The sequence below is a fragment of the Callospermophilus lateralis genome, chromosome 2 (assembly GCF_048772815.1).
Source record: "Callospermophilus lateralis isolate mCalLat2 chromosome 2, mCalLat2.hap1, whole genome shotgun sequence".
In the NCBI taxonomy this organism is placed as follows: domain Eukaryota; kingdom Metazoa; phylum Chordata; class Mammalia; order Rodentia; family Sciuridae; genus Callospermophilus; species Callospermophilus lateralis.
Window position 1 is genome coordinate 178,127,552 of NC_135306.1, and position 18,395 is coordinate 178,145,946.

General features: G+C 42.6%; 1 protein-coding gene across 5 annotated transcripts in view; it reads right to left on the minus strand.

Annotated features, from left to right (window-relative positions):
- The window catches only part of Mpped2 (metallophosphoesterase domain containing 2), a 167,652-nt gene extending 150,034 nt beyond the window's left edge, over nucleotides 1-17,618 (minus strand). For 2 of the 5 annotated variants that reach the window (XM_076844295.2, XM_076844292.2), the window contains exon 1: nucleotides 17,320-17,618. Coding sequence is in view for 1 of the 5 variants with exons in the window: in XM_076844291.2 (XP_076700406.1) it covers nucleotides 11,554-11,681 (128 nt within the window). In the remaining 4 variants the exon portion in view is untranslated. Of the gene's footprint in view, nucleotides 1-11,553; nucleotides 11,803-17,319 lie in introns of those variants that run through there. The other 3 variants (XM_076844291.2, XM_076844294.2, XM_076844293.2) reach the window with 3 other exon arrangements.
- Between the last annotated feature and the right edge of the window lie 777 nt (nucleotides 17,619-18,395).

Consider the following 18,395-nt stretch of genomic DNA (forward strand, 5'->3'; position numbering starts at 1 on the left):
ACCTGATCCCATCAGACTTTTAATGGCTTCTAAAAAATCCAAAGTGTTAAATCCCTTTCCAGAGCAATCAGAAGATCCCTTCCCCCCAATTCCCACTATCCTTCCCCTCATCTCTATCCTCATCACTTACTAAGTCACTAACTTAACACATTCAATACTCACTTCTTAAAGTCTGATTGTCATCCGTGGTCTAAAACAGGGCACATGCCACCGACCTTATCACTTTTGAAAAACAGTGAGAGAGAAGAAATAAAAGGAATATCAAAGTGTTTAGAAATGGTGCTTTATTTCAGGGATAACACTATTAGCTTGATTGCTTATGAATCTGGGAAGAATATCTTCACCAAGGCAAACTCCACAAGTCCAGCAAGAGACAGATCCCTGAGAGTCACATGGTCCCAGGCAGCCTGCAGGGAGCTAAGTGTTGACTAAGCCTGTGCCCCTGGCTATCAGTAGGTTAACAGGGACTCCCATCCGCCTCCAAGTACAGAATCCCATGGGAGACAGCACAACCCTAAAAACTACTTGATAAGAAGAAAACAGATGCACCAAACTTAATGGCATGAAAAAAAAAGTTCTGGTGATAACGGACCATATGCCACCCCTGAAAGTGCTGAAGCTCAAGTGTTAATGCTATAGAAGCAATCAAGATAAAAATATTATTGATAACAGTAGCTGCCATCCCTGATTTACAGACCCTGCGCTGTGCTTAACTCACAACCACACCGCTATCTTTCAAAGCATACCAAGATCCCCACTATAAAGATTAGTCATTAGTCGCAGAGAAGATAAGTGAACATATGCAAGAAGGACAGGGGGCAAGGGGCAAAGTAAATTCTGGATACACTGTTTTTATAACTTCTTAAATGATTTCATTTTTTTTGTATTTTTAATTGTGCCCAGATTTCTGCTTAGCAACAATCACTGCACTCCCAAACTCTCCAGTCCAAAACACAAATGCTCATATTCTCTCCCTCTCCCGTGTCTCTCTCTCTCTCTCTCTCTCTCTCTCTCTCTCTCTCTCTCTCTCTCTCTCTCTCTCTCTCTATTAAAATACTGAATCCAGCAGGGGCTCCTGCAGCCTGGGGTACAGCACCTTGCAAAACGGTGCTATGTGTTTATCACATGCCACATGACCTCCCTGCAGAGTCTGGGAGCTCAACAAAAATACACTAATGGCCAAAAAACTCATTTTCATTCCACACTTGACAAAATCAACACCTCATGAAGGCAGGTAAGCAGAAGCCACTTTTCAATTTGGAGGGCTCTACTTTAATAACCTTCGAAAAGGAGGAGCCAGCCATCTGAAGGGAACTGACCCCAGCACACACAAACCACCATGACAGCATACAGAGTTCCTGTTAAAAAGCAAAGCCCCTAAATATAGTTAGGCTGTTTTTCTCCTCCTACAGGGGTACCCCTCACCACAGCAGACCACTGCTGAATATGCAAAGGTTCTTTCAGTGCAAATCCTGGCTGAATGAGTGGGATCTAACGGATCCTGTCTGAAAAACCCGGGGGGCATTTGATTGCTCTGAGTTCCCAAAAGGGTTCATTTCTTTTTCTTTTTTCTTTTTTTTTTCTCTCTCTCTCTCTCTGTTTTTGTCCACAGAAAATGAAGCTCCACTTACATGTTGAAAGAAATATTTCAAAACATTCCCTTTTTCCTCAAAGTACAGAATTTATGGTAACAGATAATTAACAACAAATGACAAACAATCTGAGCAGTAAGGGTCCTCATTTGGTTGCCAAGATGATGGTATCAAATTCCAAGATAAACAGTGAAGCGTGCGACTGCCATTAACATCGTGGTGGGGTCGAGATGGGGAGACACAAACCAGAGGAGCCCTCCACCAGGGAGAGGCACCACCTCCCACAGGGTTATTCTTTCTCTTCCCAGTCCTCAGGATGGGCTGGGAGCTAGTGTAGAAAGAAGCCCACAGAATGGACCAAACCTTTATATTCCACATGGGGAAAAAATTAGATTCTTCTTTGAACTGTAGTATAGAAGAATTAGGGACCAATATCCTCTAAGAGTTAACACCCAAAGTCTCACCCCTCCCCATTCTTCTTTAAGTTTGTTGAGTCAAAATAGGTTTCAGTGCTACCAGCTGTGCCCAAAATCTGGGGGTTAAGAACAAAGAGAAAACAAGTTAACCTGTAAAAGTCAGGATGTGAGAGGACATATGGTAAGTCTCCTAGACACGAACAGATGGCGAACCTTGGGAAACCACAACTTCAAATGTTCTTACATCTCTCAAGAGCCGGTTCATAGTTCACTGTTTGTCAAATGGATTTTTTTTTTTTTTAATATTGAAATCCAAACCTGAAGTTTTGAATTACCTAAAAAGAACTTTAAAAATGTTCCACCTCAGAGAGCAAAACAGGCCAACATGTCAAAAATTGCCATCCCAACCCTTTGGACTGCTAGATCCTTTGGCATGCTAAGCTGGGTGCTTACCAGGATTAGCCAAAGTAGGATTTTAACTCATCTCCCTGTCAAGCAAAGTTTATGAAAACTGACCCTCTTCTGGTGCCAAAGCCAAGGTCAGAAACATCACCATAGCCAAGAAAGAGTTATGATTTCACTAATATATCCACTCTATCACTATATTCTCCTCTTTCTCCTCCCCCTTCACAAACGCCCCTATTTCTCCAATATTTTTCTTCGTACAAAATTCCCTCATCATAATCCTTACCTGCCTGCCCTAGTATGTTCATGCTACTGTAAGAAAATATTGATTTTTAAAAAACTGTAATTTATAAACAATAGGAATTTTTATTTCCCATGATTCTGGAGACTAGGAAGTCCAAGATCAAGGCTGATTCAATCTCTGGTGAGGTCCCATCTCCCTAGTTCACTGATAGCCATCTTTTCACTGTAACCTCCTATGGAGGAAGGTCAAGGGATCTCACCTGGGCCTCTCTTTAAGGGTGCTAATCCCATTTTTTTTTGGAGGGGGGTCTACTGTCATAAACTAATCACCTCCTAATACCACTGCCTTAGAGATTAGGGTTTCAGCATATGAATTTTGAAGCAATACAAAAATTTAGACCATAACACTAAACAAGCAGGTCCAGGATACAAAAGTCATAAAATTTTTAAAAGTAAAATATATTAAATATAAAATCATAAAAACAAAGAAAATCATTTTTGTGATTAAGAAACTCATATAGTTTGACAGGCTTCTATGGTTATCTCGGAAGTCTTAGAGCAAAGCAAAATGAATCAAAATGGGAAAAAAAAAAAAAATCCCCAACTCAAGACTTTAAATAGAGCTGGTAAAATGTCTATGTCATCGTGAAAGGCTAAACCTTTCAGGAAATTAGGGAAGCATGCTGAGGCTGCTTAGCTGGTGGAAGATTTAATTTTTTTCTTGATTTCCGCTTTAAGTCTCTTCAAAACACATTTTAAACTAAGTGTACAACATGCAAGAGGTTTGAAACTCGGTCTATGGCACAAATATCTCAAACCAAGTACAAGGAAGCCTCATTTTTTAGCCAATCAATATAAATGCCAAAAAAGCCCACAGCAAGATGGAAAAAGACATTTGTCTAATCCAAGAATTATCAAATCTTTGAGCTGGAAGGTTTCAGAGGCTGGCTGTACAAGAAATAAATGGGTTTGAGCAGAGTCCTGCAATCTTTTAAAGAAGCCACTGCGACCAAGGAACCTCACAAGTGGTCTAATTCCCACTCAGAATTTTAAACCTCAACACTATCAAGTCCTAAAGACGTATGTTTTCTCTATTGAATGGCGATATTAGTTCCTTTTTCTTTTTTAACAGTTTGACAGCTTTAATTCAAAATAAAAACTGCACCAAATAATTTAAACCAACTAGAGAAGCTTATTTTTTGATGGATGGTAAGGAACAAAAAATGAAAAATTTGCAAAAATGCATTTTATTATATACCAAAAATATTTTACCCTTTTACGGGGACAGAATTTGAAGAAAAAGGAAAAAAAAATAATGAAAAATACAACAATATGCAGATCCAAACAATGCAAGGGCCAACAAATCCAACTGTTTCCTCCATGCAGAATTAGTATTTCCACACAGAACCTCCAAGAGTACGTTTACGTTGAAGAGAGAGAGAGAGAGAGAGAGAGAGAGAGAGAGAGAGAGACTGACTACCCTGGTGGTCTAAAGAAGTGTGGCAGTTTTTCCCATACTGATATTAAAATAATAACCAAGCAAGGCCAGGACAGCTACTGAAAAGTCTAGTTTCCAATACACTATCAGAGTCTAAAGGGGAGAAATACACGAGGAGGAGAGAGCTAAGGAAATAGAGAAAAGGAAGAAAAACACACTGAACAATCCAAAAAGCAGTGAGCTTTTTTTTTTTTTTTTTTTTTTTTTAACCCCATTTTGGAAACAGTTCAGAATACCTAGAGTGTGTTGTGCAAGACGGAATAGGTGGAGTGTCATTAGCTTTGTTTTGACATCTTAAAATCTCTTTTTGGTAGGCTCTAAAATCTCAGAATTAAAATTGAATATGTCTCAAATGCACAGCACCTAGTGCATGGCTTCCTATTTAGGTTTTCTTGCCACTTTATCAAAACATCCCCATAAAAAAAGTTTAAAACAAAAAGGTTATGTAAAGAAGGAGAAAGATTCAGCTCAGGGGAAGCAATCTTATGGTTCCCCAGTGTTAGACCTTGACCATCCACTGCTGTGGCCACACTTTCTCTATGATCTTTCTATATCACTAGGAAGTAGGTAACCATTTCAGAATTTGAAATCCAGATATAATCTAGAAGACAGAGGACCCATTTTATGTATCAAAATTCTTTAACCTCCCTGAAAGTCGAGTAGCTAATAAACAAAACAAAACAACAGCAAAACACTACCCACTGATCCACCATCCAGCTAGGAGTCTAAGAATAAATCCATATGGATACAAAAAACAAATCTAATTTTAGATTGCCTTTTTAATGCTTGAATGCAAACAAAGAAATCTACAGAAAAATAGGAGAAAAAGTCGACTCTAAAACCAAGTCCAACTGTCACGGACCACAAGACAGTACCCTCAGGGAGTGTATGGGAAAAAGAACTTATTTTCAAAAAGAAATGAGAGAGGAAAAGAAAAATACCCTGTGTTTATATATGAGTGCAAGCTAAAAGGGCCATTCAGTATCTCCAAGACAAATTTCAGACTGAAAACATTAAAAAAAATTATGGCCATGCTAATGTGCAGGCCAGTGATAAATTTGTAATGAGAATGAGAAAGTGGCTTACCACGAGAGAAATGTGTGTTTAGAATTTTTTTTTTTTTTCCAAACAGCTAATGCAGCCCAGCTCTGTAGCAAAGGATAAATTTCTACCTTGTTAGTGAAGTGCCATTTTATAGAGCCCCAGACCTTCATTCATTCGTTGCTATTACTCTTTCCTGTGTGAGAGATAGAGATCATTTCTCTTCTCCCAGACCACATCCCCATGATGTCTACTAACATATTCTTTCCCTACAGAATCTCACTAAGGGTGTGGGGTTATTGTTCTTAATTTTGAGTAGAGAGAAGAAAAGGAGAGAAATAGAAAAAATTCTAGACAATCAGGAGAGAGGATGATGCTATAGGTCATACTATAGGTCATTGGTAATGAACCCAAAATTCAGAGAGGCCCAACTTGCTCAGATTACAGAGCTAATTAACTGTGACCACCACAGGCCAGAATCCGGGTTTCTCCAACCCTGTCAAGGAGTCCACTGAAGTTAACTATCTGCTTCCTGACACCATACCCTCTGCTGGCTTCCAAAACTGGATTCAAAAATACTTCTTTAAAAACCTCCCTTTTGTTATAAGTCTAAGAAGTGAGCAAGTTGAATTCTATTGAACCAACAAATAGCCTGGATTTATTCCTTGGCTTTTGCTTTGTGTATTATTTGTTATTGCTGTTTTTCATTTTGATTTGGTTTGGTTTAGTTTGGTGGGTTTTTTTGTTCTTCTTGTTTGGGTTTTGAGCTGTACTCTATGTTGCCCAGGCTGATCTCAAACTCTTGAGCTCAATCACCTCCTTACTCAGTCTCCTGAGTAGCTGGGATTATAGGAATGTGCCACCATACCTCGTATGGGCCTATTCTTTGATTGTATCATAAAACCAAAGAGCCTTAATTCAAACCTTGCTGACAAAACAGAATTTGGATACTAGCTAAATTGTTATCATTATTTTTTAAAAAAAGTTTTTTTTAAGATTATCACTTTGTTGTTATAAAAAAATTTAAATTATACAAAAATATATAAAATAAAAAATGAAAGGTCATTACCCAACACTCCTTCCCTGAAACTTATGCCCAAATTTATTCCCTAAATATTCACCAATAATGTTGATATTAATCCTTCTTCATACTTTTATATATATATAAGCATGCATTTTTTTTGACCAAATGGCATTTTTCTATAATACTTTCCTGTAACTTTGTTTTTCAACTAAGGATATCTAATACAGACCTGAAACAAACATTGACTTCCTACCACATTCTTGAACTGGGTAAGAATGAAACCTCAGATCAGACAAACAAACAAAACCCTGTAAGAATTTGGCATGGAATGATCACTCAGCATCCCTGAAAGTTCATTTTTGATCAATGATGCTCAGGAAACACTGATGGCTGCTACACAGTACAACAAGAACACACGTTGGACATGTCAAGTTTACACAGCCAAGCATTTTGGAAAGAAAAAATTAATACTTATATCATGCTCACCAGCTAATAAAACCTAGGATATTATCACAACATCAATTCATTAAGTGCTGTGTTTCATGATTATACTTCATACGCGTCATCTCATTTAATATTCACAACCGTCTTAAACCTCATTAAAAAAAACTGAGATCCCGATTCTCCATCATCACCTGACCAAGCCAGTAACGGCATGATCAGCACTTGTATACAAATGTCTGACTTCACGCCACATTCTCCCCTACCATGTCTTCCTTCTTCAGACTAAGCATTCAATCCTGATCATGACCGTCAACTTTTTGAAACACAGATATCAGTGGGGAACCTGAGACACTGACCAGGCAGGTCACAGGGTTCCAAGGAGTCATCCCAAGAAGGGGAAGGCCACTGTCATTCATTCCACTGAGGCAAAAGGGAGCACTTGGCTGACAGAATTCCTTCCCCCTTGGAACTGCCACTCTCAGGGAGTAATTGGAAGTGAGACCCTCCTAGGCTGTACATCAGGACACCTGCAGACCCCAACCACCCAAAAATCCTGCCTAGAAAAGTCTCCATGGCGTCTTCTGATGATGGCTCCTTAAGAAAGACAGGACAAAACTCACCAGTGACTTTTATTTATTCCTTCATTAACAATCATCGATTTTCAAAATGGGTGGAGACAATTTGAATAAAAAGCTCAGAATTGAATAAAATAATGATGAATGGTAACAGGTAAATCTGAGTCCACTGGGCACTCCTACGCTTTTATACCGCCGGCAACCTTTGGAGACAGGCATTACTTTCATCAATCCCATTTAACGGATGGAACAAGAAAGCTCAGGGAAGTGACTTTTCTCTGTGGTAGATGATAGAGCCAGTAGGTGGTGTAACCAGGTTTCATACCTGGCCAACTGATTCCACTACGAAGGTGACCACTCTGTAACACTGCTTTCACAAATCCAGGGTAAAAGCAAGTGCTATTTAAGTTTCCAGGGCTGTCAGCAGTCAAAAACAGAGACAAGGAAAGAAGCTAAAACTGAAAGTAAAATTGACTTTGAACCTCCCCAAGGCCAATCCTTAAAGAAAAAAAAAAAAAAAAAAAGAGCAATGACCCTCACTCACAGGGTAAGTAGTCACCATGGTGTGTGGGGGACTGAAGGGTTTCTCATAACGTGGGACTTTCATGGGAAAACTGAGAGCGATTTTATTTTATTAGGCCTAAAGTCATTAAAAACATACAGAAAAAAAATCCTCATGGCATTTCCAGATTTCCATTGGCTCCTTCAGCATCTCCTCCCATCATCATTAAAAATACAAAATAATTTTCTCAACACTCTGCTTGAAAGATGAAGGGGTTGTAGAAAAACGAAGCCCTGCTAATTGTTAGGCTTCAATCATCACATCTATTAGTATGATCAAGAGTCTGAGTAAGAAGGGACACAAATTCTAGGCTAAATTTTGGTCTGTGAACTCCAGCTGTGCTTTGATTTTCTTTTCCAAAGTCATATAGGCTTGCTTTCTTAAGGGGGAAAAAAATAAAAAACCTACCCTAAGTCACAAGCAGATTCAAGGCCATGGTTCTCAGAAAGCCTGCTAACAATCTCGTCAGAACTGAAATAAAAACTGCATAAAAACTAAACCAAAACCTCTTATAACCAGATGAAATAGCAGCTCTGAGATCAGCAACGTGCTTCATAAAGATGGGGACCAGGTCTTATTTAGCTTTGTTTCCTCACCCCAGCAACAACTTGCAAATAAACCCTGTCTTAATTGCAATCTTAGTAAGTCAGAGCTAAAAAAAGTTCCTTAACTGTTATTTGGTGCACATGTTTACATGGGAGTAAACTGAGGCCTGGAGAAGGGAAGTAAATGAATTTGCCCAGGGTCAGTCACAAAGCTGAGTAAGGACTAACTGAATTAACTGGGAAATGAGATATTCTTTGATTAAGATGAGACAACCCTACCTACCACCACAAACTTGTATAAAAGAAAATAAGGGGCCATTAAAGAAGCCAAGATTTTAACGCTACTCTAGGCCATCTATCACAGATCTTCATAGACCTCAGGTGTTAAGTGAAAAAGAAAAGCAAATGTTTTAAGAATCCTGAGCAAAATAAATGAGCAATCACTCAAATGCACAAGACAAAATACATTTAGGGAAAGGAGCAAATTTCTGCCAAAACATGTTGAAATTTTCAAAAAAAAAATTGAAGAAGTTTTTAGACTAAATATTTCATATATATTTTCAAGCCACTTTAGTTCTATTTAGATTAAGAGCAATGCTCTTTAATATGGCATGTGCAGAAACATAACATGATTCTATTCAATGAAGATAACTGAACATCTACTATGGGCGGCTCACAGTGCTAGGTCCTCAGGCCTGCAAAACAAGATCAAGCAGGCTCTTGCAAGGAAAACGAAAGGCAATGAAAGGTGAGTCAACTTCCTGACAAAACACACATACAAAGTCAAAAGGTCAAGACAGAAAAATTCCAATGGAACTCTCCAAGCATCAATCACAATTTCTCACCTCAATACATAATCCAATCAGTTGATCAATCAGCGTATCTGAACATCCATCACCTGCTTAGAAGTACAATCCCCACTTTAAGGATTAAATCATGTAGATGAGACAATTAGAGAGAGAAAGAGATCTGAAGAAAAATAATGCAAGTCATATGAAATAAATGCCAAGTAATGGGGTGTCCTGTTGGGTAGGCACAGTCATTTTTGATAAGGAAGAAAGAGGAAGAAGAGGCTTCATATAAGAGCAGGAGTCTATACTGGCTTTGAGGCATATGATAATCAGATAAACACATTATACCTATGAGAAGAAGTAGAGAGCCCCAGGTGTGCTCAGGTGTCAGTGTGACAACTTGAGTGGCTGTAGCAGAATGTAAGAAGGCAAACCCACTGGTAATAAAAGAGAAAAAAGGCATGTGGCAACCAGCCTCTGGAAGACGCCTGTTCCTAGCTTGGAAGTATGATAAAAGGGTTACACAGCTATCTAAGTTGCCACTGCAAATCTCATTTCTCAGGCCTTTTATTTTTTCCCCCAAAAAAAGGAGTATAATTTGATCCTTCCAATTTTTCATGGCTAGATCTAAGCAGATCATTTCTAAGGTTACGTGATTTTAAAATAGCCCTGTGCATTCATGGGTCATCAGTGGAATCTACGACCAAGAATAAGTGAGCAGATGTCTGCAGACCTGAAGACCAAGCTGAGCTGCCCAGTCAAGTCATTTCCCAGGAATCTGGGTAAATCATAGCTTCTCCTGCCAGATGGGAAACAGGATTCACCAAGTTCTTTGTGATTCCTTCATACACAATGTCACACCAGCAAAACCAAATTAAAAGTATCCAAAAATATGGGCTGTACAAATTTTAAAACACATGCACAGAAACAGAACAAAAACAAGAAAGAAAAATGCACAGAAACAGAATAAAAAGAGTATCTGAAATGACCACATATTTATTGTTCAGAAAAGCCATCTTAACAAAGACAAATCTTATTCACCTTAAAAACTCATCCTTAAAATCACATTAGTAATCCTTCATAATCGTGAACCAATTCTAATTTAAAGTATAAAATTCTTTTAAATGGTTTAGCTATAATCGTTTGCAATGATTTTTCTTATTTTTCTTTTCTTTTTTCTTTATTATTCAGGCATGGTGTTTTAGTTTTCCAACTTTGCATCAATTTTATCATAAGCTACTGAGTGGCTCTTTAGAATATCCTCACAAAGCAACATCCTAGTATTTATACTAATATCAAGGTAGTCAAGGGAAATGCCTTTATGTTTGGTTAGTGTTTCCGAATTTGAGAGGATTTGTGGTGGGGTGGGGGCAGTAGCAGTTCTACTCTCTTTGTAAATGCCCACATAAAAGAATTACTAAAGAAGGAGGTTGTGACTTGGACATGCTCAGAGTTCAATTCTGCCAGGAGTGGTAAAAACAGTCAACAGAGTCCTAACCTCCCTTCTATCTTGACTATACAATAGTTTTCAAAGAGGTTTAGTCCTGCTATGAAAGACTCATGTTAGACATCGGAAGGGTCTCATAGAGAATGAGCACCAGGCCTTGAATAAACAAGGGAGATGGTGACCTTTGGCCCCCTTCTGCTGAAAGCCCAGCACATCCTGTGGCAGAAGACCAGAAAAGAGTTGGTGTGCAACCAGGTGCTGTGAAATCCTTGCCTCTGGGTTTCTCCCACACTTTACTTCTTAAACAGTTTAAACCTCAGACAGGACTTAAGCAGTATTAGGGAGTGGGAGAAAAGTACAATTCCTGGAACCAACTGTTCCACTGTCCCTTAATCCTTTGTTACCCGGTATTGTTTGAGGCCTGCAGCATGCAGCACACGTTTCACTAGCAACAGGCAAGACAATGGATTTAGCAGTAGCTGGACAATTAGTTCCAATTAGTCCTATTTCCCAGCTGAATGTAAAGGGGTAGTGGGGTGAGGTGTGGGAAAAAAACTACACAAATTTTAAAGAAATATTTCATTATGGAAGCAAGTAATACAGGACAAAACAAACTGAAATAGGGGTCAGGAGATGCTGCCAAAATTTCCTGTGCAACATTAAGAAAATACCTTAACCTCTCTGTTCTTATCTACAAAATGCAGACAACCTACTATAACCCTTCAAAGGCTTTGAATATCCAATGTCAAACTATGCTTGCAAGTGCTCTAAAATTTGAACTGTTACGCAGATGTAAGGGATTTCTCCTGGGCTGAATTTGGAACCACAGATACCCATCTGTTCTGTAAATCATTTACTTTTTAATTCTCCCTAGCAGAATGCTAGAAGAGAATGGTTTTCTTTCTTATTTTATTTCTATACTCTTGACTGCTATTTTTTTTTTTTTTTTAAGTTCATGAGCAATACTTACATATGTACATGTGGCGGCTGGAATCTGCTCTGGTTGATGTTGTAGTGTGTGAATGCCTGGGTGGGGTTTGAGCTATACTCATCCACCGTTATGGTAACTTTGCCTTGAGAAGGAATCCCATGTGCCATCCTTCCTCCCTATAGGCATGAGCAATTCACAACTTTCTGGAGCAAAAGATGGAAGCAGGCATGGTTCGTTTCAGCCAACCTCTGAATCCAAGGATTTACTCATCAATACCGCTGTGTGTTTCTAGAAGAAAAAAATATATATATATGTGTGTGTATATATAATAAGAACAAAGAGAAATAAGATGCTCAGAGATATTAAATTTGACATCTAGACACAAAATTGGTTCAGGAAAAATGTGAATCAATGTTGTTGCCTTGTAGGTACCACGGATCCCAACTCTCTACCCTGCTCGTACTTCAGAGTGGACATTGCACTGTATTTGACATTGCTGGATGCTACTAAATCATCTCAATGGAGTTCAACCTAAGATTTCCTCTTTAATTATAATTATGGCACTTAACGTGAATTACTGAAGGGGCAAATCCACAGTTGCCATGGTGTCTAGCTATAAATGGTTTGTGCTCAAAGTGAAGACTCTTCCAAGCCTTCCCCACTAATTGGAATGTTTGGTTTTTACAAAGTTGGTGTCACATAATCACTTGAAATCTCCATGCTTCAAAGATCTATATACCACAATGACAAATGTAAATAAAAATCCTGTGCTTATAACAGACACCTGTGCATGTCTGTAATACTTAAATTAACACTCACACGTCAACACGTGACTTTTCTTTCACTTGCAGTCCCAACATATATAATGCCTAGGATGCATAAGCATTTCTCTCTGGCCAAGAACTTTATGGTAAGGTAAATCCTTCTTGCTAAATGTAGTGCGGTTTCTTTAAACACTCTGGTTCACTCAGGAAAAGGCCAAAGGCACCCATCTGGGACTGAACTACCACTTTGGATGCCATTTGTTAACTCCCCTCTCCCAGCCCTGATGGACCAGTGAGGGAGCTTAGTCCTGACTGCATCTTGGTGCTGCATAATTCTCACTAGTTGGTTTCATCTTTTTAAAAAATCCCATTAGTTCTCATTCTTTTCATAAATGTCAATGTATTAGTTGCCACATTGGATTGAGAAATGAATTTTTACGGCAGGGTGCAAAGACGGAGGAAAAAAAATATTTTTACGGCAGGGTGCAAAGACGGAGGAAAGCAAATTCTTGCATGGAAACTGATGAGTTCAGGAGAGAAGTGGGAAGCACTCCCTTTGGTAACCCGTGGGTAACTAGCACTCTTTCTTTAACTGCTCTGCATCAGAATACATTTGCCATGTGCACCATTAAGCTCCAGAAATCTTAGCTGCTATCTCGAATAAAAATATTTAGAATAATAAGATTAGATTTAAATTTGGCATGAAACACCTTAAATATCGAGCAAAAGGCAGATGGCCTGCCATAGGCCATTTATTTTATTATTTTACAACCCGGGGCTTGTGTAGTCCTCCATATGCTAGCTGGGCTAAGAAATTCCACAACGTTCTACTCAAATCACTGCCTTCTTCATATTAGCAAAGCCATCTAAATAAACCTTGACTGTGCTCCTAACGTGCAACTGCACTGCCAAGAGATGAATCCCTGGTGCTCTGGCATTTTAAACAGTGTCACTTTGGGTTTTCTTTCTTCCTCCTGACTTCATGAGAGGTATGACTCCTTTAAGCACCAGTTGATAGACACCCAGGCCAGTGGGATTAAGCTCCTCTGATGTAAGATATCTATAAGAACTGCTTACAAATCATAATGTAGCAGTTTTCATACCAAGTTTGCAGCTGTTTCCTTAATTTTCCCCACAATTATATTTTACTGTTATTTTGCATAACAGTAAAACACAACACCTGCTTCAAATTGCAGTCCTGTTCTAAGTACTGTAATTCTCTTTTGAGACACAAAGTACTGAGACACCACTGAAGCGCAGAGCTGCATAATTGCGTGGCGCTGAAAAGTAAATACAAATGAAAACATCTTCCTGTTATAGAAATGACTGTCATTAAAAAGAATGTTAGCCATCAAAGCACAGAGGGGAAAAAATACACATTTTCAGACTACGAGAACTTAGTGTTTGCATAAATTAGAGAGTGGTATAAAAATTACTTGGCAATTCTTATGTTCTTTCCATCAATGTCTATTGTGTGAAATACGGAACATTCAGAGGCAAAAGAAACCAAATTCATGTCTAGACCACTGTGACCCCAGAGTAACATTCAGTGCCAGAAAAAGTTTAAATGTTTCTGGAGTAAACTCATTAAACAGAATGTGGCCTACAAATAAAATATACAAACTTAAACATTTAAATTTCTATGCAATGTCTTGAAGTGGGTAGCATGAAACCCTCGCAAGTTCTCTTATTTGAAACCTAGAAGAGACAGAACTTAGAAAGCGATCAAGCCACATTCCTAAACAGTCTTCTCCATCCTAACATCAACCTACAGATTGCCTTTTCTGTCAGTGAATATCTGTGCCTCTTTGCACCTTTGCCCCAGCAAGACAAATAGAACATCTTTTCATCAGCAAGCACAGGCCCCTGGAACTCTGAAGGGCTAAATGGGTGGTTGGCACCTCATTTGAATTCATCTTTGCCATGTTCCCTTTCAAATGCTTTATCGAAACAGTGCACCTGCGGCGTCTATCTTCTTTAATCTGGAGTCCTTTGAAGAAAATGTCAGACTGAGGCAGAGAGCTTCAAAACTTTCATAGCACCTTTACAGACAAGTCAAGAAAAGACTTATTTTTTTTTAAATGCTATGTTCACCTCACCCATATCTCAAAATGAACGTATCTTAAGAATATTAAGCACAAACACAAGGAAAAGATTGGATTTGGGGTTTTCTATTTATTTGCTTGCTTTTTTGTTTTATATATTGTTTTTGTGAACTCTCTCAGACAAGGGACAATCAGCAAAATCACCTCTCTTCATATGAAAATTGGGGGAAAGCTTGCAAGAAGACATACTACCTAAAATTATCAAGAGACTGCACCACCTTGCTTCATATATGTATGTAGCAAAACCTTCCAAATGACCATATTTTGGTGCATCTCACCCTCTTCACGCTTACACCACCACAATATTCAGAGAAAGTATTTTCTTAATTTTCATTTTATATTTCAACACATTTGCTCCACAAAACAAAGGCACCCAGGACAAAATGCCAATTCGCCTAAAGAAAAACCTAAAAGGGACTGACACTGCCAAACATCCACACTGCTGTTAGTTTAATTTTCTTTTCTCAAAAAATCATGTGAGCACATTTTGCATTTCCTAGACAGCAGTCACTTCTCCTGTCCCTGACGCTATACAACAAGGAATGTTCTTTTCCAGGAATCTACTTGGAAAATCTCTTAAAGTCTGCTGGCAGTGCAGGGATTAAAAACTGAAGAATTAAATAACTGTCTCCACCTCCTAGACACCAGAAGTCCAATTTACCGAAAGTTTCAAAGCAACAACTCATGACCTCTCTACCCCTGCACAGCCTGGCAAAGCCTATGAGAAAGGAGCCCGCGGTTTCCTTGTTTAAACAAGGATGCTCATTTTAATCACTTGCCCCAAGAACATCGCCCGACAGCGTGAAGGGACTTTGGAACTCGCCAGTTCCAACTCCGCCAAATTTTGCTCTCTCCTCCCTCTGCCTCACAGATCGACAGATCCACTGCTTTCTTGACTCACGCCTCTACTCTTTTATGCCCACTTCCAGTTACTCATCCCTGCTTGCGGGAGCGATGCACACATGCCTTCTCCAAGGCTCCTCCGCCAGTCTGGAGGGGATGCTGACATAGGGTTCCACGTGCCTCTGTCCACAGAGCTCCCTCCCTCCCATCGCACTTACACCTGAACTTGTCTCCAGCACTGCGGACACCCGGCTGGCACATTCTTGCGGAGAGGGAGGGCGAGACTTTTCTCCCGCGCCTCTGACAACGCGTGGAGTCTATATATGGTGGGGCGGGTGGGCGCAGAATTCTCTACTTTGGATTGGTTTGTTTGTTTTAAATCGAGGGTGGGCAGTTGGAGAGGGGCTTGTGCTACTGCACACACACACATGCACGCGCGCACACTCACACACACACTTGCCCTGCCCTCCCGGCTTCTGGCTGCCTCGTCCGGGCCATAGCTCCCCCTTCCTTCCTGAAACACCAGCTCGCCTTACTCGCTCAGTCCCGGTTGCCACCGCGTCGTCTCCGCTGTTGCCGCCGCTGCTGGCACTATTGGCGCTAGCGCTCGCGGCCCCGGGGTCCGCTGGGCGCCTGTCTTTTTCTCTCCCTCTTCCCCAGCCCCAGATTGATTGATGACCACCAGTGGCCAATGGTTCTGACACCGCGCCATCCTCGTTGGGGCATCACAGCCCCACGTCCCCGACGTCAGCCTTCCAGGCGCGTTGGCATCCCCGAACCCACAGAGCGGAGCCCGAGCCCCAAGTAGCCGCCGCCTCCCTGCTCTATGCCCGGGGGCTTCCACGCTCCTTCCTCGAGCGACCAAGAAAGGAGGGAGCCAGAGAGCATTGGAAGGGGATGTGGAGGCCACCGATTTCCCCCCTCTTTGGAAATCTTTTCTTTTCAGTTAAAGTTTTGTTTGTTTTTTCCACCCTGACCTGTTTGTGTTTATTTGTTTGCAGCATCGCAAATCAATTACACATTTTTCATGACCCGCATTCGCACTTAATTTGGGGTGTGTGTGTATGGGGGGTGGGTGTAAACGTGCTATAAATCAACCCCACTGAGGCATCATTTATTTTCTTGCTGATGAATTCCAACCCCCTCCTGAACCTTCAGAAAAATGCCCCCTTCACCTCCTAGGCCGCAAAACCCTGCAATTCAAAGGCTTTACAAAGATAACCTTGTTACGTGTAAATAGCAAAGAAACTCCTGCCTCGGTAGAGAAGAAATCGTGCGGCAACGGTTACTTTTTCTCCTTGCTCGTCCCCCGCCGCCTAGCCCCAGCCCCAGCTCGGGTCGCCGGGTCGCTCCGCAGGCTACGATCGTGAAGACCTGAGGCGGCGGCAGAGAGTGAGGTTGGGGCGCGGGGACAGGGTGAGAAAAAGCCCCGCGCGAGAGCAGAGCGCGCGCGGGAGGCCCCGGGGGGGTGGCCGCGGGGCGCAGCCCGAGCACAAAGCTGCACGGCGCCTTCCCAGCCACTGCACCTGGCCTCTGAACGCCGCGGGCGCCTGGGGCTCGGGCCAACACAATGCACCCGGGCCTAGGCCGGGGCGGCTCGAACACACAACCCCAGGACTTTCTAGTAAACAGCTCGCCGAACCCTTGTCCCCACCCCCATCCCCGCTGCCCGGCTTTCGCCCCTGTCCTTCGCAGACATCCACTCCTAAGAAATACGGGCGGAGGAGGGGGCAGTAAGGTGGGGACCCCAAGAGGTCGGGGGGCCGAGGGTTGGGGGGAGGGGACAAGAGAAAAGGGGCAAGATGGGGAGTAGGAGGGAAGACAGTTCCTAAAAAAGAATTCGCTTTCGCCTGGGAATTGAAAATAAGCCCTCCCAGGTTCTGAATTGCCCGCTCGGCCAATGTCAGGGGCACCGGGGCAGCCGCGGTCGGCAGCCTCCGATCCCCCCCGCACGCGCCTCTGACAAGGCACCTCTCACCCGGGCTCCGCTTTGTGTGTGCATTTTTTTTCCCTTCCTCTCGCGCTCGGCACCGGGCGCCCGGCCGCCTCCTCCCCCTCCCCCGCCCTCCGCCTCCCTTCCCGGGGCGGATTACCTTTCCCGGGCTGCGCTCCGGGTCCCGGGGATGCCTTCAGCGCCCGGTGTGCAGACGATCCATCGCCGAGCGGCCCGAGCTTGCTAGAAGAGCGCTGGGGGCGCTTGGGGGCGGCGAGGGGCGCGGGCGGGCCAGAACCTTCGACCCCGAAGGTCCCGCCGCGAGCTGGGGCGGGGGACCAGGGGGCGCGGCGCTAGAGGGAGGCGGGGGGAGAAAGGACCCGAGCAGCCTCGATCTGGGGCGCGAGCGAACGAGGGGGCGAGAAGAGGGAGCGAGGGCGCGGCGAGCCAGAGGGAGCGCGAGCGGTGCAGTGACAGGGACTGCCACTGGGGTCAAAGGAGCACAGCTCCAGGAAGCAGGGCGGCCGAGGCGCAGCTCCGTGCGCGCTCCCCGGCGGGACCCCGCGCCCCAGCACGCCCCTCCTGCAGTCCCGGCCCACTCGAACCCCCACTGGCGCCCCGAGGCCACCGGGTTTCGAGGGGAGGAGGGAGCAGAGGGCGAGGCCGGCAGCCTGCTGGTGCTCCCGGGTCAAGCAGGCTGCAGGAAGCTGAGCTGCAAGTTCATCATCATGAGTGTGATCAGCGTAAAAAATGATAGGGGACTGGAAGGTGGGGCGGGCTACAGAGCGCCGGGAAAATAGGGAGTTATCCCCCCAGATGGGCGTCTTCTGCAAAGAGAGCACCCGGGGCCCCCACCCATCGACCCGCCAGGCACTGTCAGAGGTCCTGGCACTGCTCCAAGATGCAGAACTCCCTGCGGGGGCAAGGGGAGTGGCTGGGGCACTTTGCTCAGACCAAGGAAGGCGACCAGAGGTTCCCTACTATCTGCTAAGCTGAGGCTTTCCTGGAGATACTGTGTTCCCTTTCCCTAAACCTTTCATCATCATCATCATCAACAACAACAACAACACACACACACACACACACACACACACACACACACACACCCCTTTCTCTCGGCATGTTGTTCCTGAGAAAGAAAAGGCCAACCCAACAGATCTTTTTTTTTTTTTTTTTTTTTCTCCTTTCACCTCCATGAATTAAGGCAGGTTCAGAATAGTAAGGTGAAGAGAGTCA